At 45.1% G+C, this 27605-nt stretch overlaps 1 protein-coding gene across 8 annotated transcripts; it reads right to left on the minus strand.

The window, feature by feature from the left end:
* Window positions 1–970: 970 nt before the first annotated feature.
* Window positions 971–27205, minus strand: ankhd1 (ankyrin repeat and KH domain containing 1). Of its 8 annotated transcripts, none has more exons than XM_035526812.1 (34): window positions 26771–27205; window positions 17793–17946; window positions 15395–15518; window positions 14837–14984; window positions 14393–14540; window positions 14073–14306; window positions 13864–13958; window positions 13165–13402; window positions 12558–12749; window positions 12339–12448; window positions 12159–12246; window positions 11463–11590; window positions 11106–11249; window positions 10800–10902; window positions 9760–10653; window positions 9517–9650; window positions 9155–9266; window positions 8928–9073; window positions 8602–8744; window positions 8272–8485; window positions 7841–8016; window positions 7544–7706; window positions 7270–7365; window positions 7056–7172; window positions 6631–6796; window positions 5972–6473; window positions 5478–5633; window positions 5239–5388; window positions 3441–5119; window positions 3006–3191; window positions 2621–2875; window positions 2282–2457; window positions 1787–1951; window positions 971–1574 (listed from the first exon to the last, which is right to left on the minus strand). In XM_035526812.1, the coding sequence occupies exons 1-34, from the start codon at window positions 27044–27046 to the stop codon at window positions 1515–1517; spliced, it is 7872 nt and encodes a 2623-aa protein (XP_035382705.1). In that variant the 5' UTR covers window positions 27047–27205; the 3' UTR covers window positions 971–1514. The 8 variants fall into 8 exon arrangements, with proteins under 8 accessions (XP_035382705.1, XP_035382704.1, XP_035382707.1 ...); XM_035526811.1 differs by having other exon boundaries at window positions 14837–14999; XM_035526814.1 differs by having other exon boundaries at window positions 3018–3191; window positions 15395–15551.
* Between the last annotated feature and the right edge of the window lie 400 nt (window positions 27206–27605).

Consider the following 27605-nt stretch of genomic DNA (forward strand, 5'->3'; position numbering starts at 1 on the left):
GCAGTTTTCCTTTTCTGAAAATGCAAGTCTAGCTGAATATTAAGTGGCATGTTTGGGTAGAAAAAAACTACCTCCTAAGAGTAACAGCAGTATTCTATCGTTTTCCATCACAAGCACCTGGATTGCTCAAGTTCAAGTACACATCCATGTCAGACACTTTTATATTCAGGCCAAGAATTTAGTTTTATAATTCAACTTCCCAATGGTTGAAATGTAGTTTTTCCTTCATCTGACCCAAGTATATAACTCAAATATATCTGAAAAGCAAACTGAAAGCAAACAATTGAACATTTCTGAGCACATACATTTACTCAAGGGGATTTTGGTGACCAAAAGAACGGCTTAAACTGTCAACAAATGTCACCAATGCAGTGTTGGTGATTTAAGTCTCCACCCCAGCTTCCCCCTTTCCAGAGACAAACACTACACAAGTGAAATAGTTGCTTTAAACTTCTATTCACCATTCAGTGTTTTCCATTCATTAATATCTCAATCTTTTATCTGTAATGAAAAAAGCCATGCACAAATTACAAAGATATTTGTTCTCAATTTCCCTTTCTACTTTTTCATACCATTCTGTTACTAAGGTATTTTTTGATAATAATGGATGTTTTGTTGCTGCATTTTAACAAAGGTGTTCATTTTTTCAATGAAAGGAAAAATCAGACATTACAGAAATAGCCTCTCAAAACAGTGCAAATATCCAAATTGTCCAAATATGGAGTTTCACCCATTTCCCCCAGTCATTCAATTACCATGTGCTGGCGTTTACATTACACACATGTGACATGGCACCATCATCTGCACTTGAAGTTAGTAATGAATCCTGATTTATATGGAAGTGGCCTGTCTGGAACTTTTAAAAATGGTCCATTTTGACAAACATCAAGGTTTCAGTCAATAAAATGACCAAACCCACAACAATAAACAAATCGTAGTTCCACTTATAAAAGGCATGACACTACCCAGATACATTTCCAACTTTTTATTGAATATTAAGGTAAATATTTCACATTAATACAGGCTACATAAAGTAGAGCCACTATACGACATGAAATTTACTCTCATTTTAACCCTTTTTTCAGTATGTAAACAATTATACATGTATTTACCACTCTAAAAGGTCTGATTTCTCTCTTTGTGTAATCATCTAGTTCTTGGCCGAGTATAAATAGCGCACTGTCCTATCAAGCCCTGCAGACCAAGAACGCTTTATGTGGGCCTTAAATGTCAAAATGGCTATACTACTCAGAATGTATCCTGTTGAACAGGCAATCGGTTTGTTCATAGACAGTGGTAAACACGTTAAAGCCCACACTGGATTCTTTCTTTTTAGTTAGGCACATCAAAGGTGTCCATTTTTCAATTTCATAACTTTTTTTTTATTTTTATTTTTTCTTTTTTACTTAAGGGGACACTCCTAGGTTAACATTTTGGTAATTATGTAATTATCTTGTTCTTTAACGTGTATTTCTTGTTACTGCTCCTATGCCCCTCAATCTCTAGGTCTGTGTTTAGTTGACATGATTCAAATGCACATTTCCCACGTGCGGGGCCCAAGTTCCAGGCCAGACCTGAAATGAAAATGGTGTCCAGTGTCAGAAAAAGCAAGGTCTACAGAATGAACATAGTATTTCCACAAGGACCCTTGGTAAAAGAAGTCAAGTTTAGTTCTCATTATGTCTATATTGACCTTGACCACTCAATGGTGAAAAATAAAAACAATGCAACAAGAGCTCTTGCTTTAATCGAACCCAAGAGAGGACATGGCTGTTTAGAAGTTTACCTGCTGTGGGTCTGTATTCTCAGCCGAGTTGGGTACGACTTTCAGGATAGGGTTCCAGGCAGGGTCAGTGGTGTGGAGCCCATTGTACATGGGGCCTCCAGGACCTTCAGCCATCTGTGGGTGGGGTGGGATCATCGTGCCACCATACATCGACATCGGCAACCCCTAAACCCGACAAATACCACAAATGTTTCTGATGAGATCAATAAATAGATATATAAAAATAACATGGAGAAGTGCAGTTCTAAGTAAATAATTTAAAAAAAAAATCACCCCAACATATACATACATACATACATACATACATACATACATACATACATACATATACACACATTTTATATATATATATATATATATATATATATATATATATATATATATATATATATATATATATATATATATATATATATATATATATATTTAAAAAAAAAAAACAGCTAGATATGCAATTTTGAAAGCATTTCTAAATGCTTGTCATAGCACCCAAACCTTAGGGAAATCCATGAAGTTAGTGGGCATAGGCTGGTGAAAGGTGTTGGAGGGAGCCACAATGCCCGTGTCATCTCGCTCCATAGCCTGGTGCTGGGAGAAGGCCGACTGCTCTGGCAGCTGCTGGTGCATGACGGGGCCTCCCATCAGGGGCTGAGACCAGCCTGACATTGCCTCTGTAGAGAGCAGTAAGGTGAGGGAGGGACACACATGCTCTTTTACCTAATATATAAACCACTAGTCATGTTTATATGAATATATAATAAACTAGATCAAAGTCATTCCTAAATACACCATTTTAACAAGGCTGGAGATGGACACATCCCCCGTTAGCCCTACCAGAGGCACTGCCCACTCCAAAAGACCAGATGCCACCCTGTCCGACCGGCGGTGTGTAGCTGGTGGGCAGCATGGTATGGTTGACGGAGCCTGTCTGCCGGATGCGAGCCAGGCGCTCGGTGCCGATGGGTGGGGGCACTTTGCGGTCCTGGTGGCTGGAGCTGCTGGGCTTGGCCTGGATCAGCGTGGGGGTCACAGTGGACGTGCAGAGGGGGGAGGATGCACCAGATGATACAGAGGGCACTGGAGACTCACCTAGAGAGAATACAAATGAACATGAAGTAAAACTGGATGCATTTGTCACAAAATATATCAAAGAAAATGAAAAATAAAACCTCCAGTTGTGACGTGTGGATCTTGGAAACACAGGATGATGGTTATTTACTTATTTTCGTACAGGATGTGGAGGCGCTCCAGGGGTGAGGGGAGAAGTGCTGGCGGCTGAAGGAGGGTGTGCCCACAGGGGCTGGGCCGGGCAGGAACACAGGGCTGGCCGACATGCTTGTGGCAAAGCTGGTAAGCGCGGTAGAAGAGGAGATGGAATTGCCTGTGGGGTCTATTGGATGCATTCCTAAAGGGACAGACACACCCAAGTAACATGCACAGCTGCTTTGTATTGACAGAAAAGATTAGTTTACACGATAAAAACAGTGTTAGCAGGATTGTCTGGGGAACTGTGCAATACAAGTGCAAGCAAAAAAAAAAAACAAAAAAAACAAAAAACAAAGGGGCACAAGCAAGTTATAGAACTAGATTTAGAACCCACAGTTAGTTCACAAGATATTGATACCAGAATGCATGTGACGTCTGGGGCACTCACCAATGGGGCTCGAGACTATTCTCTGGGAGGCGCAGCGATACCCCGGAGCCTTGGAGCCGTCCGGAGGTGCCATGGTGCTCTCCATCTGTCCCATCCCTCCCATGTAGGCAGGCGGGGCACTGTAGGGCTGTTCCGGCGGAGTGCGTGTGGGAAGGTGGCAGGCCCCCCACACCTGGTTGTTGCCCACCTGGTTGCTGTCGAAGATGCTGCTGAAGTGATTAAAAAGGGCTGCGGGGCCAAAGTTGGCCGGCAGTTGGGCCTTCCCACCATGGAGGTGCATCTGGGATCCATTCATCATGCCCATAGTGGAGGACATCTGCAGGGAGGGGGGCGGCATGCTGGCTGCGGCCAGGCTGGGCTGGGCAGCCTGCTGCTGTTGCTGTTGCTTGAGAGACTCCTGCGTTACACCTGGAGGCACAAACACAGGCTGCTGCTCCTGCAGAGGAGCCCCAGGTGCCATGGGGTAGTAGGGAGCTGGGTGCTGCATTCGAGGCGAGACCCCAGTCGCAGCCGGCGTCGCGTAGTGAGGTAAGGTGCTGCTGGTGTTGGTGAGCGTGCTGCTGCTGCAGGTGGGTGGAGGGGGGCGAGAGGCGGACAGGGCGGCAGTGCCAGGCGCAGCAGTGGTGGAGGCAGAGCTGGGCTCCGCGGTTGACGTGAAAGGCATGGGCAGCTGCTGCCTGCCCTCGGGTTGCACAGGCAGTGCTGCCTGCGCTGAGGGAGACGTGGGGAAGTGCAGGGGGGCCGAGGAACTCGGTCCCTCGCATGGGGCACTAGAGACGGGAACAGAAAGCTCGGCTGCGGGCTTCTCCTTAGCGGGTGTTCCGGCAGCAGCGGGTATAGCGACAGGCTCTGGCTTGGGGGCTGGGGGGTGCTGTGAGGGTGGAGCGATGGGGGCTGGCGGAGGAGGTGGGGTCGTAGGAGTGATGGGAGCACAGCTGACGGGAGGGGGAGGGGCCTGAGTAGCAGGGGAGCTGCTGGCAGTTGTGACAACAGTGGGTGCAGCACCAGACTTGGGCTCGGTGGAGAAGAGCTGCTTCCTGACGGAGGTGGGTGTGGGGGTGCTGGAAGGGGCAGTGCTAGGGGGAGAAGCAGTGGAGCCGGGGGCGATGGTGGCAGACGAGGTGGGGGGCAAATGCTCGGCACTGGTGGGGGCAGAGCTGGGTGGGCGCGGGGCAGCACTGCCACTGTGCTTGGGGGAGCTGTTGGCGCTGCCTGGGCTCACAGGACGCACAGGGAAGGGGCCCCACGTATTGGGTGAGGGCGTGAAGGTGCCCCCGAACTGCGCCATGGGCAGGCGGGGGTGGCGTATCTGATGCATGGTCTGGGCTGCCAGCAGGGCCAGCTGGGGGTGCGTGTAGGCAAGTGGCGGAAGAGAGACAAACGGAGGCCTGACACCGGGCGCCATGTTTTTGCCCATTTTGCCTGCCTGCTGAGCTGTGGCGCTGGAGGAGGGCGGGAAGGACACGCTGGACGAGGGCACCACCGATGGTAAGCCTTTCGAACTGGCTGCTGTGGTGCTGGTGGCCCCTGTGGAGGTGGTGTAGGTGGAGCCAATTTTGGTATTGGTGCCGGGCTGACGAATGTGATTGCGAGGGATCAGGTCTTCCAGCTCTTTGGCAGGGTCCTGGATCAGCGCATTGATCAGCTGGACGGCGTGCCGTGTTGACTCTGTGCCACCTCTGAAAAACAATAGACAGTGTGTGAGAGAGTGTGTATAATCCCCATCCAAACAGACCCACTGAAAGCCAAATGTCTATGATTAAACGAGTGAAGTATAGCTGAAGTGAGTGATGTGCACCTGATGGTGATCATTCTCTCGCCGTTCTTGTCCTTCTGTTTGTCAACATCTATGTGTGCTCCCGTCACATCTTGAATAGCTGTGATATTACAGCCCCCTCTGCCCATGATCCGAGACACTACAGAGGCTGGGACTGAGAGCTTCTTTGACCTGAAGAAAACAACTCATCAAATCTTAATCCCCCTGATGTAGAAAGGAGGGGACAACTTGCTTGTACTAGAGCAGTTACCCCAACTCACCTTCGGACCACTTCTTTCCATCCTTCCTCTCTCTTCTGGCCCCTTTTGGGACTGGTGAGGTTCATCTTACTGTTGGGTGAAGTGACTGGCAGTGAAATGGTCTTGAACGAAGAGGGCAGGGGACTGGGGGTCAAGTCACTAATGGTCTCATGAACTCTGTGTAGGGAAGGAATATGGATTACAAACTTAAAAACTAAAATCAGTACATGTGCCTTGTGTAACCACTGCACGTTAGGCAAGGCAGCCAATTATTTATTTTAGTAATGGACATATTTTATACATTAGGGATAAAACCATTACTGACACGGTAATTTAAGAGATCATGTTTAACAATTTTTGCTTTTTGCTGCAGAATAAGTCCTAGTCTGTTGTAGGACCCCAGTGAAATGCTACTGCAGTGATATATGACTCCTACTGTGCCTTTAGCAAAACATTTTGTCCCAAACTGCACAAGCAGCAGAGAATTCTGCCCACACCAGTAAAACTGATCTTACTTCTGCTGCGGCTTGGAGATGGACACGATGACCTTCTCCTCACGAGAGGTGGGCAGTGATAGGCCCTGCCTCTTCTCAGTCATGGGTAGAGGCTGACTGGACCCTGTAGGGGCTGAGGAAGATGAGGAGGAGGAGGATGAGGAGGGAAGGTCTGCCAGCTCCTGGCTCTTGCTTCCGTTGCTGCTCTCACTGTTGCAGTCAGTGCTGTCCAGGTTGTCTGAATCGCTGGTGCCGCCCGGTGCCCCACCGCCTCGCGGTTCGCCATGGATCTTGTTTTTGTCGGCCTTCTGCTGCGCCAGCGCCACCTGTGGGTCCTGCAGGATGATGGGCTCGCTAGGAGACTCCTTGGTCTTGTTCTTTTTGTTCTTGCGGTTGGTGCTCGGCGTGGTAGCCACGTTGGCGCGTTTCTTGCCAAAAGCGTTGGTGAAGGTGGTGGAGGTGGCAGAGATGCCGATGGTGGTGGTGGTGGTGGCACTCGGGGGCTCGATAGGGACCTCCACCTCTGCAGAGGTTAACGGAGGAATAATGAGAACTGGCAGATAAGACACTATGAAAAAATCCACTATGGGGGGAAAAAAACAAAAAACAAAAAAGCAGTCGCTAAAAAGTTATTTATTTATTTATTTACATACACATTTAGAATAAAGCAAATACCAGACCTTCGGCAGAGTCCTCCTTCTGGTCCTGTGCCTCAGAAAACACGTCCTTCACTTTTGCCTCCTCCTCTTCCAGCTTCTTCTTCTGCTCCTCCTTCTTCTTCTTGCGCTTCTCTTTACGCTTCTCTCTCTTCGCTGCCAGGGCTTGTTTTTTACTTTCTTCACGGGACTGTGGTCAAAATACAGAGGTGCAAAGCGTGAAGTCAGTTGCCATTAAACTAAATGCTCCAATTAGTAAGAGATAAAACAGTGCTACTGCCTGACCAGAACTCATTCTGAGCTAATTGAGAGCATGGTAAACATTTGCATTGAGCCCTATTGTAGATGTGCTATTCAAAAACATCTGCTGCACATCCTAACAAAACCCCTTCTGCAAGGAATCCTTAAAGAATTATAGAGTCAATACAGAGTGTGAAGCAGTAACACACCTTCTCAAGATCCAGCTCCTTGAGCAGAATGCTAGCATTCTTATTAGCTTCTGCAGCCTGCTGATCTTTGGCTTTGACGATGGTCTCCATGCACTGATGACACTTCTTCAGCAACTCCTGCAATCAAAAGGCAGAATGATCGGCCAGTTGTTCCAACTCGTGTTACATGCCAAAAACTGAATCCCTGGTGTTCAAAATGATTTTTTTTCCATACCTTATCTGCAATGGTGGCAATGTATCTCATGCATTCAATGTCAGAGGGGAACTGATTCACCTCCTTCACCAAGTACTGGACCACTTTCACATGTCCCTAAAAACAGGTAATGGGCATGAAAATAAGTGTTAGGCCAGTATCCTCTAAGCATATTAAACATTTAAGTGTCCTAATATACACTACCACCCAACAATTACCCTACTTTATATCCAAAATACCTTATGACTTATTTCAAAGTCTTAAAACACCCCAGAAGTGGCTCTGCTCCACCCACCTTACGGAATGCAGCCATGAGAGGGGTGATCTTGCGGTTGTCTGCTGCATCTACATCAGCTCCTGCCTGCACCAGCAGCTGCACTACATCAAAATGGCCCCCATTTGCAGCCAACCACAAAGGAGTGTTCCCCTTCTTATTGCGCACGTCAATGTGAGCCCCCCTACAGGGAAAGAGCAATGTAATCTCTGCAGTGCCAGCTACTCTGTTCTGCCTACTCAAATGTGGAGTGATGAACACAGCCCAAGTTGCTGAGAGGAAGCTGGTACTGTGCATTCTGCTGAGGCTACTACTCACCTGTTAATGAGAAGCTCACAGAACTTGTAATGGCCCTTGTCGGCAGCGATGGTGAGGGCGGTGTCGCGTGATGAGGGGACAGGAGGAGCATTGACGTCTGCACCTTTATCCAGCAGCACACGGCCCACTTCAGCATAGCCACCAGACGCAGCCTCCATTAGAGGGGTGAGCCCCGTCTGAGACAGACATGGTTACGATTACTCCACACAGCAAATAACATGTTTTTCTACAGTATTTTACATAAAGATTAAGTGAACCAGCAGGTTCAGGATCAAAACATCTTAGCACTCCAAATACAAGCTTTTCCAAAATAAACAAGCTTTCTTCCAGTAAGCGAAAAACTTCTAAGCTTATATGATTTCTCTCATATTGGGGAGGAAAAAGTGTTGCGGGACACTCTCAAAAAAAAAAAAAGCCCAGGCTGGTTTGACCTTGGCACGGTGCTCCACGTTAGCTTTGCGGTCGAGCAGCAGGCTGACCACCTCGGCCCGGCCCTGGAAGCAGGCCAGTGTCAGCGCCGTGTTGCGGTTGGTCTCGATCTGCGCGTTTATGTCGGAGCCCATATCCAGCAGCAGCTTCACTGCAGGCACATGGCCGTTCATGGCTGCCAGCATCAGGGGTGAGATGCCCAGCTTGCTGCCTGTCCTGGAACGGTGAACGAGACGGACAGAGGTATTAAGACAAAAGTGCTGCACTTCCACGCTGCCATGAAGGAGACAAGATTTTGGGGCGAGTGGGGATCGGTATGTTCATTGTCTGACCTGGAGTTGATCTCAGCTCCAGCATTGAGGAGGATTTTGATGATGTTTACATAACCCCCTGAGGCGGCCAGACTAAGTGGGGTGTAGTCAGACACGTTACGGTGCTCTTTGTTGGCACCACGAAGAAGCAAAAGTTCCACCACCTGTAGTGAAGAAGCCAGAAGTCATCTTGAGTAATGAACAAATCTGAGCAATGAATGCAGCAGCCAAGCCCAGAGGTAGAGCATTGTAAAAGGAAACTGCTCCAGCATAGTTTGGCTCAACGTCTCGCCTCTGTAGTTAATGAGTAATCGGGGGAGAAGTGTGACCTGGCTTTGTAAACCAACCTCTTGTCTGCCACCTGAACAAGCCAGGGAGAGAGGGGTGTCTTTGGTCCTCTCAGACTGGGCCTCAATGTCTCCTCCCTTGTCCAGGAGGATCTCTACAACACCAACGTGGCCTGCTGTGGCAGCCAGGATCAGAGGAGTGAACCCTGTGAACAGAGAGACAGGAAGAATCAACGAGATTCTGTATTTTTCCATGTACGGTACAGCTGGAGTGTTCTGAGTGTTACCTTTCTTATCCCGGTGCTCGATGTTGGCCCCGCGTGCAATAAGCACAGACACCAGCTCCTCGTGGCCGCCCGCACAGGCCAAAGTCAGAGCCGTGTCATGATTGCTCTCCGTCTGAGGGGAGAGAGGTAATGCTAAAGTGCTGCAAACACACTGCATTTCCATGCCTGCGTTCATTTTGGCTCTGTGCTTGTCTGTAGTCTACAGACTAACTCTAAATGACTCTAAATAGCATGGAGTCTCGCACCAATTCCCCATTTCAGCTTGGTGAGGACTGTACAACTACTACACTACTCTAATCTTGCATCAGTAAAAAGATTCACACTCCAGCCGAGGTAATGTTTGTTATGAGCTGAGAGCTTACGTGTGCATCGATGTCTACAGATGGGTAGAGCGGGAGCATGGAGGGTGGGGAGACAGTGTTGATGGGCGTCTGTGCTGTGGGCTGAGGTATGGGTGAGGTCGTAGTGTTTAACATAGGCACTCTGCTGCTCACTGCTGCAAATGGAGGAGGAACCCAATCATGAAATGTTACGCTCATTAAAAAAAATGCCACTGGTGATGGTACAAATTTCAAGTTCATGAAAATTGTCCAGTGCCAGCTCACCTGCCATGATGTCATCGAGCGTGTCCGTGAGCGTCTGAGCGGGTGTGGCCACCATGAGGCCGTCGGGCGCCTGCGTGAGGAGCCCGGGACCCAGGCCAGACAGCTGCTGACCCAGCATCACCCTCTGCAGGTCTGGACTGCTGCTGCCTGGGTACTCGGCGCTGCCGAAGTCCGTGGACTGCTGGGCGGTCAGGGGCTGGATAGGGACGAAGCTGGTATGCAGAGGGGGAGGTGGGGCGCCCTGCAGGGGGTGGGGCTGAGGGGGAGGTGGGGGTGGCGGCTGCGATTCGTCTCGGTACAGGATGGTGTCCACTTGCGGCAGCTCGGCGAAGTCCGTGTCTTCCTCATCCTCTTCCTCCTCGTCTTCATCATCCTCCTCCTCCTCATCGTCATCGTCGTCCGCTGGAGCGATCTGGTGGTCGTCCTCGTGGCCGCCCTCGCCATCCGCGCTGGGGCCCAGCTGCGTGGCCTGGAGTGGCAGGGGTGTGCCGGGCGCCTCCACCCCTGCCGCCTGGCCCGGCTCCTCCCTCATGCCCTTGGCCTCCATGTACTCTTTGGTGAACTGCTGCTGCGTCTTAAGCTGCAGCTGCCGCTCCACCTTTTGCAGCTCTTTGAGGATCTTCTTCTTCTTCTGCACCTGCTCCTCACGGCTCTTCTTCAGCTCCTCGATTTTATCTTTGGTGAGCGGCTCGCCCTGGATCAGCTCCAGCGACTGCAGCTGGGCCTTCTCGATAGCACTGATGCGCTGGCCCAGCTCGTTCAGCTTGCCCTCCGTCTCCTCCACGATGCACTCCAGGGGCTGGTACGGGTGAAAGGGCGGCAGCAGGTCGGCGTCCATGCCCGCCGCGCCCACCGCATTACCCTGAAGAGAGCTCATCCTCTGCTTGGACATGCCTGAGGAGCACACCGTACAGCGAGGTCTAAATCTTATTAACCGCTTCTACCCAATATGACCTGAAAGCAACGTGTGATGAGTCAGGTCACACACTCGTGACCCTGTTACTCTGATTCATTTTGGATGGTGTGCAATGAGAAGTGACCTTTGTTTGTGACTGGTGGGGGCGTGGCGATGGTAGAGGGCACTCTGTCTGGCTCCTGAGGGGGTACCACCATGGCCAGGGCTTGGAATGGGACTCGAGGAGCCTGTTGATATGAAACAAAAAGGTGGCATGTGTCAGTACATATGCTCCTCTCCCCCAAACATCATGGTTTCAGTATAGCGGCTTCACACAATTTCTTCACACCACATTTTCACCAATTTGAATGCTTGTGTAACCGAAGCCCTTCGATACACAAGTGGCGATTTGTCAACTCGGCATATCGTATGTCCTACGCCACCTGCTCACCTGAGGTGTGTCGTGGGAGGGCGGCGTGAGCTGGGACAGGTCTGGTGCAGGGACTGACAGAATGTTGTTTGGGTAGTCTAGCAAGTAGGACACCACGTTAGTGTGACCACCCTTAGCAGCTTCAATCAGCATCGTGGAGCCATCCTGAGAGGTACAGAGATCAGAAACCAATTAGGCCCCTTCACCTCTGGGTGACAGCCTGACAAATGAACTTGCCAAAATGGGGAATAAAGGGCATAGTCACAGAACATTAACCAACTATAGCCTGAATATGCAATTATTGCTTTGAAATGATCTTTACTGTCCAGTTTCTCAGACTCCATAAAAATTGGAGGGAGTGGGGGGGATTGAGCTCACCTTCAGTCTGTGTGTGGGATCTGCACCATGGGCCAGTAACAGCTCCACCACAGCCAGGTGGCCCCCAGCACATGCCAAAGACACCACTGTGTGGTCATTATTGGCCGTGGCTCTGTTCACATTAGCACCTACAAACATGGCAGAATTAGTTAGAATCCAATAAGTGTATATATGGTTGTAGTACATATACTCTACAGCAGTTTAATAAATCAATGACTTTGTTCTTTTTTTTGGTTCCTTATGCATAGGAATAAGGATATTCGCTTACCATTACACGGTTTTATTTTTTTGCATTAAAACCACCTTTCAATGCCAACAGTGTACACTGCCAAAGGGGTTTATGATACCTCATTAATTAGATGAATCTCCAACCTCATTATAAAGATAAAACAATTACTACATGTTGCTTTAGATACCCTTGACACTTCAAGGTATTACATTATTTAACCTTGTAGTTTCACAAATATTACAAAACGTCATGCTTAGAGTGCATGTATATACATATTACCAGCACAAATTCCCCCAGGCTTATTCTGTATTTTAGCTTTTAAATAAAAAATACGTAATGTACATCAATTTAAACCTAATCAGTTTGTCTTTTTTAGCTATAAAAACAGAAAAAAATAAAGAAAACTCGATGAGAATTGAACTGCGAGTGATGTGGTAGATTGACAGTGGTTTAGAGCAGACACTAACCTTTACTGATTAAGAACTGTACAGTGCAGAGGTGTCCTGCTCTGGCTGCTTTCATCAGTGGAGTCCTTCCACCTTCCGACTCATGTTCCTAAAAAGCAGGAATGTTAGACAAATCAACATTGCTAAGTCAAGACAATGCAAGAACCGCAATCAAGCAAACATGGTGAAGGGCAAGCACACCAGGTCGGCTCCGGTTTGAAGTAGCACGTCGGCCACGTCCGTGTGTCCGTTCTCGCAGGCGTACGTCAGCGCAGTATCTCCCGTGGCCGTGGTGGCATGGACATTGGCTCCTGAGCGAAGAGGTAAAGTGAAATGCGTCACCCCCAAACTCAATTACAAGAACGGCTTTTCAGAGTGTGTTTACGTCCTTGAAATAGAGAGGCAGCCAAGTGGCCTCACCGGCAGCCAGCAGGTACTTGACCAGCTCTAGGTGGCCCTCCTGTGCAGCCTCCATGAGAGGAGTGGAACAGCCGAGCTCGATGTCAGCGCCTGCTTTGATGAGGAAGTCGGCCACCTCCAGGAAGCCCCCGCAACAGGCCAGAGTCAGGGCCGTCTCCTGCGTCTCCTCTGTCTGCGCATTGATGTTAGCACCTATGCACAGCGCAGAAAACGTGGAACCCTTATTTTAACATTACATGCTTGAAACGGAAAAACTTGAACATGACGAATATTTTTATAAAAAACAAAATAAGAACAAATAGACACCAGGATCTCTCCACAACTTTTGATCTAGTTCCATGCTTCCCAAACTCTCTCCTCAAGAACCACCCCACATTTTTCAAATTTTTGTTCCATCTAAGCCTCTAGTTCAGGCAAACAAAGACTTGGTGTTCTAGAATGTTTGATTTACATGACCTGAGAGCTAGAAAAGAGCAAAACTGTGGACCATCTTAGGGTCCTTAGGGAACAGGTTAGAAAAGAGCTGATCTATACAAAAGATATTTCTGTAAAAATCTTACAGCTGTAATGGTAGTAATGTGCAGCAAATGGTGAGAACCTCATGTACCTTGTGCCAGAAGCAAGGCCACCATCTCCTCATGGCCCTCGCGTGCAGCTTCCATGAGGGGCGTGTAGCCCTCATCGTTCACCTCCTCCAGGTTGGCCCCCCTCTCGATCAGCAGAGCCGCCAGCTCCACATGCCCCCCGCACGCTGCCAACGTCAGCGGAGACTCGAACGAATCGGCCGGCATGTTCACCTGCGCTCCACTGTCCAACAGTAGCCGTGCCACCTCTACGTGCCCATCCTGCGCACAGCAGGGAGGAAGGGCCCACGAGTCTCACACTGGACATGGACTGAACATGAAATGGGCATCCCCATAACACCTTTTGGGAATTCTCACTGACGCACATGGCACCTGGGTGTTGGCTTTTAGGGTGTGCATAGCTACACCACGTGTTCCCCATATTTGTGTACAAAGTTCTCCTTTTCACAGGTCCTCATTTAGCCTTTGTGATAATCGTGCCAAAAATCATATTGGTTATTAAAGTGATGAACTGAACAGCGCTTTTGCGATGCTGCCATGAAGAGAATAAGTGAATGACACCACTCCATACTTAGACCTGAATGCATGCAGCGCAGAGACGATCGTGTGCATATTTTATTCCACTACAGTGTGTCCAACTAATACAGCAGGCAAAAACTAAAGCAAGGAAGCAAGCAGGGCATAACACACGCTTTCCAAGTGTGAACAAATACAGCACTCACCATGCAGGCCTCCATGAGTGCTGTGTGCATCTCGTCCGTCTTGTGTTCCTGGTCAGCCCCTGCCTCCAAGAGAAACCGCACCATATCCAAGTGCCCTGCATCAAAGCCAGAACACTGACTGTGACTCACTGCACTTTTCCATGGCTGTGCTGTACACATAGCTGCACAGAGCATGGTGTGCGAGCTGCAGCAGTTACTCTGGTAGTCACCTTTGTAGCAAGCCAGCGTGAGCGCGCTTTCCTTGAACTCGTTGGAGTGCGTGTTGATTCCAGCGCCGTATTCCAGCAGCACACGCGCCACCTCCACATGACCCGCGCTGGCCGCTTCCATCAGCGGCGTGTGGCCATTCTCGTTGTGATCCTCAATGTTGGCCCCTTCCTTCAGCAGAACTTTCACCACATCCAGAAAGCCGCCGGCACAGGCATACGTGAGCGCCGTGTTACCTGCACAGTGCAGCGGGGCAGGGATATGTAGGCAGGCCCTGATAAAGCCACAGGTGACTGTCATGGGAGAAAGTGGTTAAGCGAACCTGTTGATGACTGTGCGTTGACGTCCGCGCCATGCACCAGGAGCAGTTTGACAATGTCTACATAACCACCGCTAGCAGCTGCCATGAGGGGCGTGATGTCTCCTTTGATGCCGCGGTCCTCTACGTTAGCATGCATGGCAAGCAAAACCTGCAGGGAAACACACAAAGCACAATTTTCCATCAAATAATAATGAAGGCATTTGGGAAAAATATCATTAACAGTAAAACAGATTAGAATATATACAAATGATTAAGATAATGCAAATGAAAAGAGGGTATGGCCAAGTACTCTTCCAAAAGTAACTTTGCCATCCCGTTCCCCCCCAAAAAAACCTGAGGCTTAGCAATGCTGAGGGGTATGAGTAAAGGCAGGGCAGTAGCAGCACAAAACAGCTGTGTGTAGTGTGCATGTGTGAGTCGGAGGGGTGTGCATGTGCATGCTACCTGTGCGAGCTCATAGTATCCAGCTGAGCAGGCCAGACACAGCAGGCTCTCTCCCTCCTCTGTGTGCTCATTGACACTGCGGCCCTCGTCCAGCAGCTTCCGCACGGCGTTCACGTCCCCGTCAGAGCAGGCCTCAGCCAGGCTACGGCTAAAAATAACCAAACTGCTACAATTACTGCAACTGTGCCGGCGAAGCTAAGCTAGCTACACTCCCTAGACTCTGCAAGAATCATACAAACCACTACAGATTACAAAATAGGCAGGATCTAAATCAAGATTTGATTCAGCACTTCTTAATATAAGGCCAATAGCTGACTATGTATATCTTGATAGAGTACAAGAAAGGGAGACAAAAAAAATGCTAAAGAGCAATTTCAGATAAGTGTGTAAGTACAGGTTTTTGTGAGAGAGAGAGAGAGAGAGAGAGAGAGAGAGAGAGAGAGAGAGAGAGAGAGAGAGAGAGAGAGAGAGAGAGAGAGAGAGAGAGAGAGAGAGAGAGAGAGAGAGAGAGAGAGAGAGAGAGAGAGAGAGAGAGAGAGAGAGAGAGAAGATGCCTACTTGTCTGCCTGGCTGGCGTTGAGTGTGTTTTCAGCCCTCATGCGGGTGAGGGCAGCGGCAGCCTCGTCCAGCGCACAGCTCACTGACGACGTCAGGCGGCGCAGCACCTCAGGATCTGCGAAGGCTTTGCCATCGGCAGTGGAGAGTTTACCAATGCCTGCAGTGTCGGGCCACACACCAGCAGCACACAGCATCCAAGGCCAAAAGGCATCCGCAGTTAGTGCAGGCACAAATCACACACAATCGAGAAGAAGACACAAACCATGGTTAGCTGTGTTTCAAACCATGCAGCAAGATGTATTGCATAATTTCATCCAATCTTAAAGAGTTATACTTGAATGCATAATTTTCTTAATTTGGATTATATTACCCCAGATCTCCCCAGGCCAGCCCAAGGTTATTTTATATAGATGAGAACTGCAGTTTACACATCAAGAACATTAAGAACTGCATCTTGCATAAAAGGAACCTGATCCACCTGTACGGGACAGCTGTTCTTAAAACCTAAGATGACATGTGTCACTTTTTGATTGCTGATTAAGTAAGCAACATTACATACTGGCAAGAACACAGAGCAGAAGTGTGACATGAAATACTGAAATGGAGAAGTGAGTCTGAACTGTGCGGAGTCAGCAGGAGCATCAAAGCTATGTGGCAAGGTGCTGTTCCACTTTCACATCAGCACATTGAAAATCGTTCACCTGACTTCATTCCAAACAAATATGCACTGATTATACTTTCCCTGACAGTTTTCAACAAACTGGACAGGAAAGAATGACTGATCAACCAGTCTCGTGATTTGCTTCCAAGCTGGACCCGTTAGCCACTCCTTGGATGCTGTCCTTTAAAGCCTCAAATTGGAACAATCAATTTAAATAAATATGATTTTCCAATTTTGATGTTAGTATAAGTGCAGGTCAAGGGCAGGGGAAATGCATCTGTACATTATTACATTCTTGCCATTTTTTGAGAGAGTGATTACAGGCAACAAATACAGCATCTGTGCATGGCACATGTGAATTTTTTTTTTTTTTTAAATGTCCATTTAACTTGCATAAACAGTAACCTATTAACACTCATTACACAATGAGTTGATTTCCCACTAACAGTAAAAGACACAGAATGAAAACAGGAAAAGCAACATTCATACAGACATGAAATAAGAACATCTAACCAAACACACAACACCACAAAAAACACACACACACACACACACACACACACACACACACACACACACACACACACACACACAATGTGCACAAATACTGCACAAACAGGGACATAGCTACACAGACGTCCATATGCACATCTTCACAGGCATATAGAGCAGTTTTACTAAATGCCACTGCTGAGTCATGATGAGAGCTGGTGCAGCAGTATGGAAATCCAGTGTTCTGGGTAATCTCCCCTATGGATCCCCTGCTAGCTAGCTTTCTGCTCCCGGGGCCAGACCAGCCTGTACCACCAGCACAGCAAAGCAGGCCTTGCATACCCAGCCTCACCAATCCCAATACCATTTACATTTCACGAATTTAGAAGACGCTCTTATCCAGAGCAACGTACAATTTCAAATCATGTTACAGAGGTAGGCGAGTGTAGTGTTAGGAGTCTTGCCCAAGGACTCTTATTGGTATAGCACAGAGCACTTGCCCAGATGGGGAATGAACCCCAGTAGCCCAAAGGGGAGGCAACGTTGTTACCCACTACACTATACTAACCACAGTGTCACCTAAAGGTCCTCAGCAGGTAAATGTTGGTTGAGCCTATAGGCAGGCAAGTGCAGTAAATATACTTGGCTGACTAAGGAGTCTAAGTGACTGCTCTACCCACAGTTTTTCTGTGGGAGGCTGAAGATCATGAAGAGTGGAGCCTCTTTGCCACTCTCACACAGCAACTGTAAAAAGACAACAGAGTGAAACGCATGTACAAATAAGTACCGCACTTCAGGGAACTTGTACGGTTATGCTAAACTATACGAAGCAGCCATCTCTACCTACCCTTTCATGCACTCTGTACAGCGACACGTCGACTTCCAACACCCTCAGAGTAGGACTAACTGGAAATGGAAGCTGAGGCTTTACCGTATATGTACAGTTTAAACAAAGCAGATGATTTAATCGCATGAACTCAATACAGTCCTCTGTTTCTAACATTAGGTGAAAGAGCTAATCATTCCAGGTAATTTGAGATTTTTCCAAAGATAAAACAACTGATGGACATTTTTAAGCACAAGCTCAGCCCACGAACAGACATGTGACAGCAGCACTTTTCCACAAACAAGGTGTTTCTGTGCTGAAAATGTGACCAAGCAAGTGCAGAGGTATTAAGAGTCAGCATGGCACTCCAGAACAGGCGGCTGCAGGTAGGCAGGGTGCAAGATCCAAACAGGATGTACCTGCCGCTTCCAGCAAGGCCTCCAGCCTCGCCTGTGTCTCCGGATCTACCGTCCGGAGATCAGCACCGTCCGCCGCACTCGACAGGAGCAGCTCAGATGCCGTCTTCAGTACAGGGTTGTCCAAGTCCTCCTGGTCCAGGATGAAGGACTCCACCTGTGGGAGAAGTAAAAGGTCAAGGATTCTCATACATTTCCACACACTTGACTAGCAGGAACAAAAAAAGGTAATAAATTGCAATTGCAAGGAATTTCAAGGATTTTATATATATATATATATATATAAATAAAGCTCTTTGCTTGCACAGCTGATGAAGGACCACTGTCCGAAAAATCACTAATGTACTACACTACAGGTTTTTTGTTGTTTTTTTTTAAAACTCACACACACTTTCCTTCCTCACACTTGAGCCATCTACCAGAGGTATGGGAGTTTGAGGGTGGGGTGTAGTGTTTTTCCCTGTTCTGAGAATTGAACACTTGTTTGTTCTGCGTGCAGGAGCATGAGCAGAAGAAAATCTTTTCATTTCAAACTAAAAACATATTTACTTTATTCTCAGTCATACAAAATTAGGAAACCAAGCAAAACATTCTATTGCATTAATGCTCATCAAAACACTAAATTGCCTTGAATAATTTTCAAGTTTACACCCACTTCACTAAGCAGATTTTACTGAAGCTACCACAAATGATCACAATGATTGAACTATAGTAATTTAACGGAATGTGTACTTCTCTTCTTACCTTATTTGTGTACCACATTCAGTTTTCTCAGTTTTTCTAAAGTGTTCACAATTCTTTGGGCATCATACCCAATCACCTAATCGAGCGCACACAGATTTATTGCTAGATTACAATACAATGGCGGTGGGGGATAAGAGACATTGAGCATCACACTGTCTCTGAACAAAGTTCTCTTTTCTAAACTATATTATAGTTTTAAGGATTATAATAATGAAAACAGCACTCTCAGCATCTCCCCTTACCAGGATTCCTTCTCGCAGTTGGTGTCTCTTCTCCAGCAGGGACAGGTAATTAACACAAGGGCACTACTGACAAAGTGCACACTGCCCACATGGTAGGTGCCTTTCAGGCATGTTGCCTGGAGATGGAACGTGCAGTATTTAGGCCCCGAGCCTCGGTGGAATTACAGTAAGCACCAAGATGAGCTGTTGCGCAGGCACCCGTCCCCTAACCTCCCCTGCCCTTGACCTGCACTACACCTGACGCTCCACCCGCAGCCCAGAACGTCTTGCCCCTACTCACTCAGTCAATGATCGGGCATGTGCGCTGAGAGCAGTGGTGGCAGCACCACCTGCATGTTGACAGTCAGCAGTGTGAGAGTGTACATGCCTGCCACCGTGCCAAGGAGGCCCGCTAAGATCAGGGGAGTCATAGCAGAGCTAATCCAAGTAATTACTGAAGGACTCCATTGACCATCAGGCACTGGGGCTGTGCATGGGAGTTAATGGGAGCCTTTAATGAAATTAAGCGTAACGTGACCCAATTTAAAACTCAAGCATTCCCTTTCTGACAGATGCTTTCATTTGTGACAGTGCTCTGTTGATAGGAGGCAACATGTATTTTCAATATTTTGTAATGGACATCAATGCAACAAAAAGGCAACAATGAGCAATTTGCATGCATCTTTCACGTACTGTCGTGTCACTAATCCTATTAGTTAGAAGAGTACAAAAAAGGTGGTAGTCATTACTATGCAAAAGCCTACCAATATTAAGGGTATTTGGTGTCAGGATGTACTCTTATGCAAATACATAACTTTTTGACCATGTGGCAAACTACAGAATACCACCAAGAATGCTGGCATGATAAACACACTGTGCAAACATATATGGTTTCTTTTTTTTCCATTGCCGCATCAGCAGTGTTATCAGAAAATAATCCAAATGATTCTTGGAGTGAAACATCAAGCAAAGAAAACCACACAAAGCACTACATGCCTTGACAAAAGTCTGTCATGTAGTTGCTTTATTATTTGAAAAGTTAAGCCACACACAATGGGTACAAAGATATTTATAAAACTATTCTGCATGTGAGCAACTGCTGCTACAGTAATCTCATATGTAAAAAGATGAGATGAACTGGTACTTAACCACCACTGTTGGCTAAATGATATTAACTTTTATTCAGCTGTATTCCCTACAATGACACCAACAATGAGTGATGTGCATGCAAGACATCAGTTGCATGAGTTACATTTGATGAGTTGTACTTCACTGGAAGCCTGAGGCACACCATCTAACCTCTTTCCACATAGCTCTAACCTGTTAGCATACAACCACACAGTACACAGATATTTGCTCCGAGTTCTCAGTCAGCTTATGGGTATAATTTAGGAGATCTAACATTTAATATTGCCCAATTCCACAAAGTCATGACAACACCAAAGCAAAATATACCATACTGCCACTCTTATTTATACCCAACCAGCGGTTAAGGTTTGTTTTCCACAAAAACAGAGAAGCACTGCTATAGAACAGTTTCAATGGTATGGCTACACACCAAAAAAACAAACTAAGAAACATTACCAAGAGAAGCTGACCCAAAAAGGGGGAGGAGGGACTAAGGCACTGAAAGGGACAGAGGGTGTGGTCAGCAGAGATCTCATCTGCAGTGAGAATAATTAACATCATATAGGAGCATTTAAATGTGCAGAGAATTTGAATGGTTTGTAACTGTGGTCTTCTGGATTCTTGGAAGTCTCCAGTTTCTCATCTAGGATGGGGGATTATGAGAGAAATAGAGTAAGAGAGCATGAGAGAGCGAGCACAATAGAAAGCAGCAAACAGAGTGTATGTGATGGAATATAGGAGAGGGGCCCATGTCCAAACGAGTGACTCTCATTACCTCATCCATGCACTGAAAGGAGCAAGAGGAAAGGGGGACCAGGAGAGGATTTTCCCGCCTGAACACAGCTACAGATGCAAGAACAGGGCAGGATTATTTCAATTATTCAGATACTTGCCTCGTTGACAACGACAATGAACATGTCAGCAAACAGACATGTTGGCAGCAGCTGGGCCAGAGGTAATTTTATGCCTTCAGAGAAACAATAGGGTTACTTGGAGAACTCAAGGACACACCTTAGGTTCCTTATCCCCCCATACACCTTCCAACCACCAGAACAGCTGGGAGAACCTGTGAAAGGGGAAAGAGAGGGGAAAAACAAAACAAAAAAAAAACAAAAAAAAAAACACTTTCCCAGAGCTTTGTCCTGCCAAGAATTGTAGAATGAACAATAAACCTCATTTGCTGATTTAAAAAAATTCACAGGACACATTTTGTATAGTACAGTGCACCAAGGATCAAACATCACTGTCTAGTCAGAGGCCACAAATATATAACCCACCAAAGTGAGTAATGATAGGAGTAACCAAGAGTCAATATTACTACTGCTCCTGTGGCCCACATGTGATTAAACAGCCTATATAATCGCACCATATATAGGCCAAAGACACAGACAGCACACATACACACCTCTTTGGCATCTTGAATGTCATTGCAATAACTGTAAGCAATAAGTACAGCAAAACCAAGATTAGTGACATTCAGAGAATAAAAAGTCATGTGTGAGGAAGCACATGGGATATTCTGGAGGGGAAAAGGTTTTAACACATGACCAGGAATGTATTTACTGCGACATTATTAGATACGTAACATAAACCAATGCATCATTTCACATCAGTCTGATTATGTGTAATCTGCCCATGAAAACCCTGAGTAGCAAAAATGGCAAATTTTGAAATAATGGCAAGGAAACCAAGATCTGTTTGTACATAACGTGTTATGTTAAAAACACACCAAGTCTCGCTTATTCATTTATCGAATACAACCAAATATGCGAATATTCTCAAGCACTTTTTAATCATCATTTAGTCATTTTTTCCTCTCCACAGGATAATTAGATATAGACAAATAAATAAAGATGAAGATGCAGATATAGACTGCAGGTAAGTACTGTCTGCACTAGTGTTTCAACCATACTGCTGTTCAGCTCATTTCTAGCAGAAAACCTTACCTCAGTGAACTGTTTTACTGAAATTTATGCCATCATGCTTATAGTGGGTCGCACTGACCAGCTCAGTTAGTATGTTTATAAACCACAAGCTCTCACTCAGCATGTCAAATCAAAGTCTACCATGTCATGCATCATAATTAGGGCAAATCACTGTTAAATGCAAATAAATTAAAATCACAATATCAGCTAAAATCAAACTTATTTTGGTTGTAATAGTGCAACCTTATGCCTGTGCATTAAATTCATAACGTGCAAGCTTTATTAGCACTTGAGGAAAATAATGTTACATTTCCAGAATATTAAAAATCATTCTTAACCACGCCCCCTTAATATCATGTATAGAAGTCCTACAATTTAAAATGTGCACATTTCATTTTATTATTAGAAATATATCGCAAGCATTAGGGTGAGTCACTAAACTCACAATATTTATCAGAGTAGTTCCTGTCATTTCTTGAGCAGGTTTTCAAGGTTCATGGTTTAGAGGTAAATGTGTTTTATATTTATCAGACTCAACGACTGCCATCTTGAAGGGATCAAACTATGCAACAAGTCTCAGAAATATTTACAAATGCTAACATGGTATTTTTCATATGTAATTCTTGGTTCACGTAGGAATTATATTTAGGCAAATAAATTGGAAACACAAACGTGCATAAATCAATGTTTAATATACAACTTAAATCCTGTTACTGACTTTCACTTTAAAATGTCCATTTCAGTCCTAATGGTGTGAAGATCCATAGACAGGGAGAACTAGTATGACTCCATATAAGGTGCAAGGATGCACATGTCCATCTTCTATGCTAGTTTCATTGCTAACCCTGAACCACACCAAAGTAAGGGATGCTTCATCACCAAAGACTCTTGACAAACACAAGTGCATACACACAAACACCCCATTTGCATGTCCTCCTACCTCATCATAACTACTACCACCCATCATGACGATTTTCTCAGTAGATATTTCTTCTAAGCTAACTTTAAACACATCTGGAGAGGGGAGGAGCTGAACAATAAATTAACCTTTAGAAATATCCTTGTTTCCTCTCATCCTATTCAGCAAATTCCTTCAATAATCTTTAACTCCAACATGCACCAACTATGACCACTAATGGAAAATTAGGCAAGAGCATTTCTTAAGACATTACAAACCACATTTAAGGCAGAGAGTACAATGGGCCATGTTTTATATTAGCAGAAAATGTGACTTCTGTTTTCTAAGGGCAGTTTTCACACTCTTATAATGGCTGGCTGAACTATGCTACTTCTTACTATAAAACCAGAATTTGCTCACAGTGTCTAGAGTACAACATGACAGTACTAAACACATTTTTTAAAAATAGCAGCTCATCACAAATGCCTACTCACCAGGACTAGGTTTGCATACTCACAGCTGCTGACATTAACAATTACTACCCATTTATATTACCAAAATCAATAGGTAGGATTTAAAACTAGACCAAAAGTTTAACAACAACAATCACTTCAATGAATTAGTTTGGATGCATGTGCTGTGTAAAGAGGCACAAAAAAGTTTTCCTTCTAAAGAGATATGGCATTTAAAAAAGTATTAACCTTTCAAAAGGTCAAATACTCAACAAGTGCATTTATTGATCTGTACAAGGATACTAGGAAAATCTCCTAACAAGAATAAGCAGAAAAAAAAAAACAAAAAAAAAACATCTTGTCTACTTCAGTGATCTCACATCAACCATCAACTCCTTGCAAACTCAATTAAAGGAGTCATTGGTAAACAGCAGGCAAGGACCACCTGCAAAACTCCAGCCATGTGAAACAATGAATTCTACTGTATCAGTTTACTTTTTATCCTCCAAGCCAGGTCATGAGTTCTGTGGAAATGGTTCTGAACAAATGCCAGTAAAACTGTTTCACATATTGCTCTTTCCTACATTGGGTGGTAGTGTCACACACTTATCACATACCTATATCAATGCCACAAGTATTTGTGCTGGAGCTAGCTTGTACTGTATATTTTTGAAAAGGATTACATGAAAAGAACAACATTTACAGACGTCTGTCACCCCACTTAATCATCCACCTAGGGGTCACCCTTAGTTATGACTGATATATAGGTTTTTGACATTGCATTTGATTTGTATTGCATTATTGTTAAGAGCGCCTTAAAAAGTAACCACTATTTAATCATTGACATTTTACCATGAGTGCCTCAAAGGACATTCAACTGATGTCCAACTTACTAAATCCTACACTTCTAATGTGCAGACAGAGTTGCTTAAAAGGTTAGTTTAAGATTAACTTCCATAATACAACAGATTAGATTGACAGAGTCTACATAACAGCTCAAATTATGAATGTGAATAAGATATTTAACTAGGTAAGACATTTGTTAAAATGAACAACGCAAAGATATCTCACAGGTAGTGTCTCAAAATTTCAAAGTCACCTGTGACAAGTAATGTCTACAGAAAGTAAACAAAGAAACTTTGCTTCAAGGGATACATTTTCAGTCAGGAGAAGCTAGAAATTATTTAGGTTGGACAACAACTTGGTACCATCTCAGTTCTTCTTATAAGTTTGGATGTCAATGCCATCACTGTGCATGCATTCACACAGACAAATATACAATTTCACACGCTTAAGTGCCAGTTTTAGAGCTTTGATGTACAAGGTAATCACAAAGACCTCAAATCAAGTTCCGCATGCCTCCTTGTTAGAGGTTGTCACTATGATAACATAACCATACACCTTCAGGCCTGCAGAAAACAATATACCATGAATCAATATGTTTGTCATGTAAGATACAGATAACAGTTTTGGGGGTTTTTTAGATTTGCAGCACTTTAGCATTAACAAATTTAGATTTTATGTTTTCACAGTTCAAAGTTTTACACTGTTGCTAATTAAATATGCAAATGTTTTACTTCCTCCATTTGTTTTTTTTCCCCGTCATCATCATCAGTGTATGTGTTCACCAGGAAATTTAGTAATAAGCATATTATGGTCAAATTAGGCCCTTTTTTAATAAAGATACATATTCAACCATGCCTACATATTTATTTTTCAACGCAGTTTGTGTTTCTTTGAAAAGAAGGCAAATGTTGATTAAAATTCATGGCATATAACCTATAACGAGATGGAATGTGTCAAAAATAAATCTGCCCACAATAGCAAAGCACCACTAAAATGATCAGTTATCTCCTTATGCAACTCTCATATGAACCTGACATCAAGGTCAGATGAGGTAAAGTTTCAGCTGATGAACATATAGAAATACTTTGTCTACTTAAAACTTTCAATATTAACAAAGGTTAAAGGGCTACTATAAAAATAGCTCCACTTGGGAACCTAGGCCCTACCTGAGACCGATGTCAGCAATATGCCTTTCCTTCCTTTTCAATACCCCTACCCAGAGTTCCAAACAAAACACTAGCTACACAAGAGATGGGACACTGGCATCCACTACAAGTTATAAAAAGCAACAGACACCCCCTGTCCTCTAGACAGAATGAGGGAAGAATCATGTGTGACTCTGGGAAACAAAAGATGTATGAATGTAAGCATGGGGTGTGCATATGCATCAATCAAGAATCCTGTCCCTCTCAAAGTAATATTTTCTTCAGGGTTCGGTGTTTTGGTTGAGACTATTTTTTGATTGATTGAAACTACTATATAAATGTGCAGGGGATCTATATACTGCAGTACTTACCAATAAAGTCTAAAGATGTTTTCACTTGAAAGTAAAGTGATAGGGAAAGGAGGGTGCCTAAATGATTTGAAAAGGAATTACTAAAATTCAGAAATCATATAAAGGAAACAGACTCTAAATTAGCTACATATCCTAAGAAGAAGTATTTCACAAATGCTCAATTGACCATCGGGCGTACCATAAAAGGACAAGTATGTATATTCTAGACCATTAATATATGAGTAAAAACCAACATAATGAATCGTGCGGAAACACAGTCACACTTCACAGTTACTTTCTAGACCATCGCCCTGACCTGGAGAAAAACGTTGCCTCAGATAGGACTGATGTGTGTTCGACTCATGTCAAAGTGGAGCCTGCCAAGACGTCCAAACCCTCTTGCTAGCTAGTCATACAGTTGACAAACGTTATAGATACCAAGGTGAATGTTACAACATGGAGTGCTTTTCATCCACAACAGTCTGTGTCATATACAGTTAAACCCTGTGTATTCGCCAGAGTTTAATACAATACAGACACGTTAAGTCTGGTATCATGACACGGCCTTGAGTGGAACCGTCGCAGAACTCTTATATCAGGAAAAGAGACGAATGCAACTTCGCTAGCTAGATGGCTAGCCATGAAGCGATAAGCTGATCTAGTCAACCTTCTTCGCTAGCTGTTAAGCTAATATTTAGAGTTACGTAGCTAGCTAGCGGGAACCAGTTAGCTGTAAGCTAACAACGTTATACCAACAAGATGCATCCCCGTGTAACAGGATAGCATTTCAGAAAGTTCTTCGGTGTTAGGAAAAGCGTGATACATTCCAAATGGCAAAATCAAAACTTACAACTGGCTGACAAACTTCCTGATGTACACTACACTGTACAAAAAAATTGAAAGCTAGCTATCAGACGATGGCGTTGTCTGCTGCTGCGTTAGGCCCAAATCGCAGCCTTCGTCACAGAACCATGCTAGGCTAGCTAGCTAGCTATCTTGCCACAATTCGAGCTATTTGGAAACGTAACTGACAACGTGGGTTACGAGAATCACGTTGATTTATTTGATAATGTCCTAATTAAACAAGGCGTTGGTGTGAAAATGTCACTGATATTACGAGATGACAACGTTAAGTTTGATAAGGTTTAATTAAATCGGACGACAGAGGGTTTGATGGGTTAAGAATCTAGTCTGCCCTCACCCTAGTTAGTAGCTAGCTAGCCAGAATTAGAGCGCTAGCAGCATACCTTGCTAGCTAGCTAACTAGCTTACCTCAGATACCTCATCCTCGTCGCTGCCGGATCCGGGGCCCGAGGAAAGCACTGCGGCTGCAGTGAGTTTGAAATCAAGTCTATCTGCTGCAGGCCCACCAGCCTCGCCAAATAACCGGACTTTTTTGCCACCGACACCTATACCGAGGCCTCCGAGTCCGGCTCCTGGTGTAGCTCCAACCCCCATCCCTAGAGCAGGGGAGCGCGGAGTCACCGAGTCAATCTCGTCCTCGAAGCCGTCCGTCAGCATTGCCGTCCCGGCTACTTCATCCTGCATACTTTCCTAAGTAATATGTATATTTGTAAAGGTAACGTTGTCCTTTCACTTTCTTTGGGGTTATATTGTTATAAAATTATCACGTTTTACTTCAGAAAAATCCTCAAACTCTCCTGAAGCGAGAAGAGATTCTCTTTCCCCCAAGCCATTAACTTTCTAACAACCTACCCTGCTTCGTGCTATTTCTGTATTGGCCCGCCTCTGTTCAAAATACTTGAAGGCAATTGGCCTATAATACATCATTCTCGTGTCTAATTGGCAGAGGTACACGTTACTCGAACGAAAGCACGCGACGTTAAGGTTGGTTTACGGGAGTGCTTTAAGATTTAACGCCAGGAAACATATTCTAAAGACCATTGGACACTGGAACGCCTGTCACAAATTCCCGCCCTGTCGATACGCCTATTTTCGTCTTTATGCGAAAAGTAGTGAATAATTTCCCTCAGAGTAACAAGTCTTAGGATTGTAGAAAGTTATGTTAGATGTGGCATATATAGTTTTGTTAGTCAATACATAGGTGTCTCTCTGTCAGTAAATTAGATGAGTGGGCCTGGTATGC

This window comes from Electrophorus electricus, chromosome 6 (assembly GCF_013358815.1).
Source record: "Electrophorus electricus isolate fEleEle1 chromosome 6, fEleEle1.pri, whole genome shotgun sequence".
Lineage (NCBI taxonomy): Eukaryota > Metazoa > Chordata > Actinopteri > Gymnotiformes > Gymnotidae > Electrophorus > Electrophorus electricus.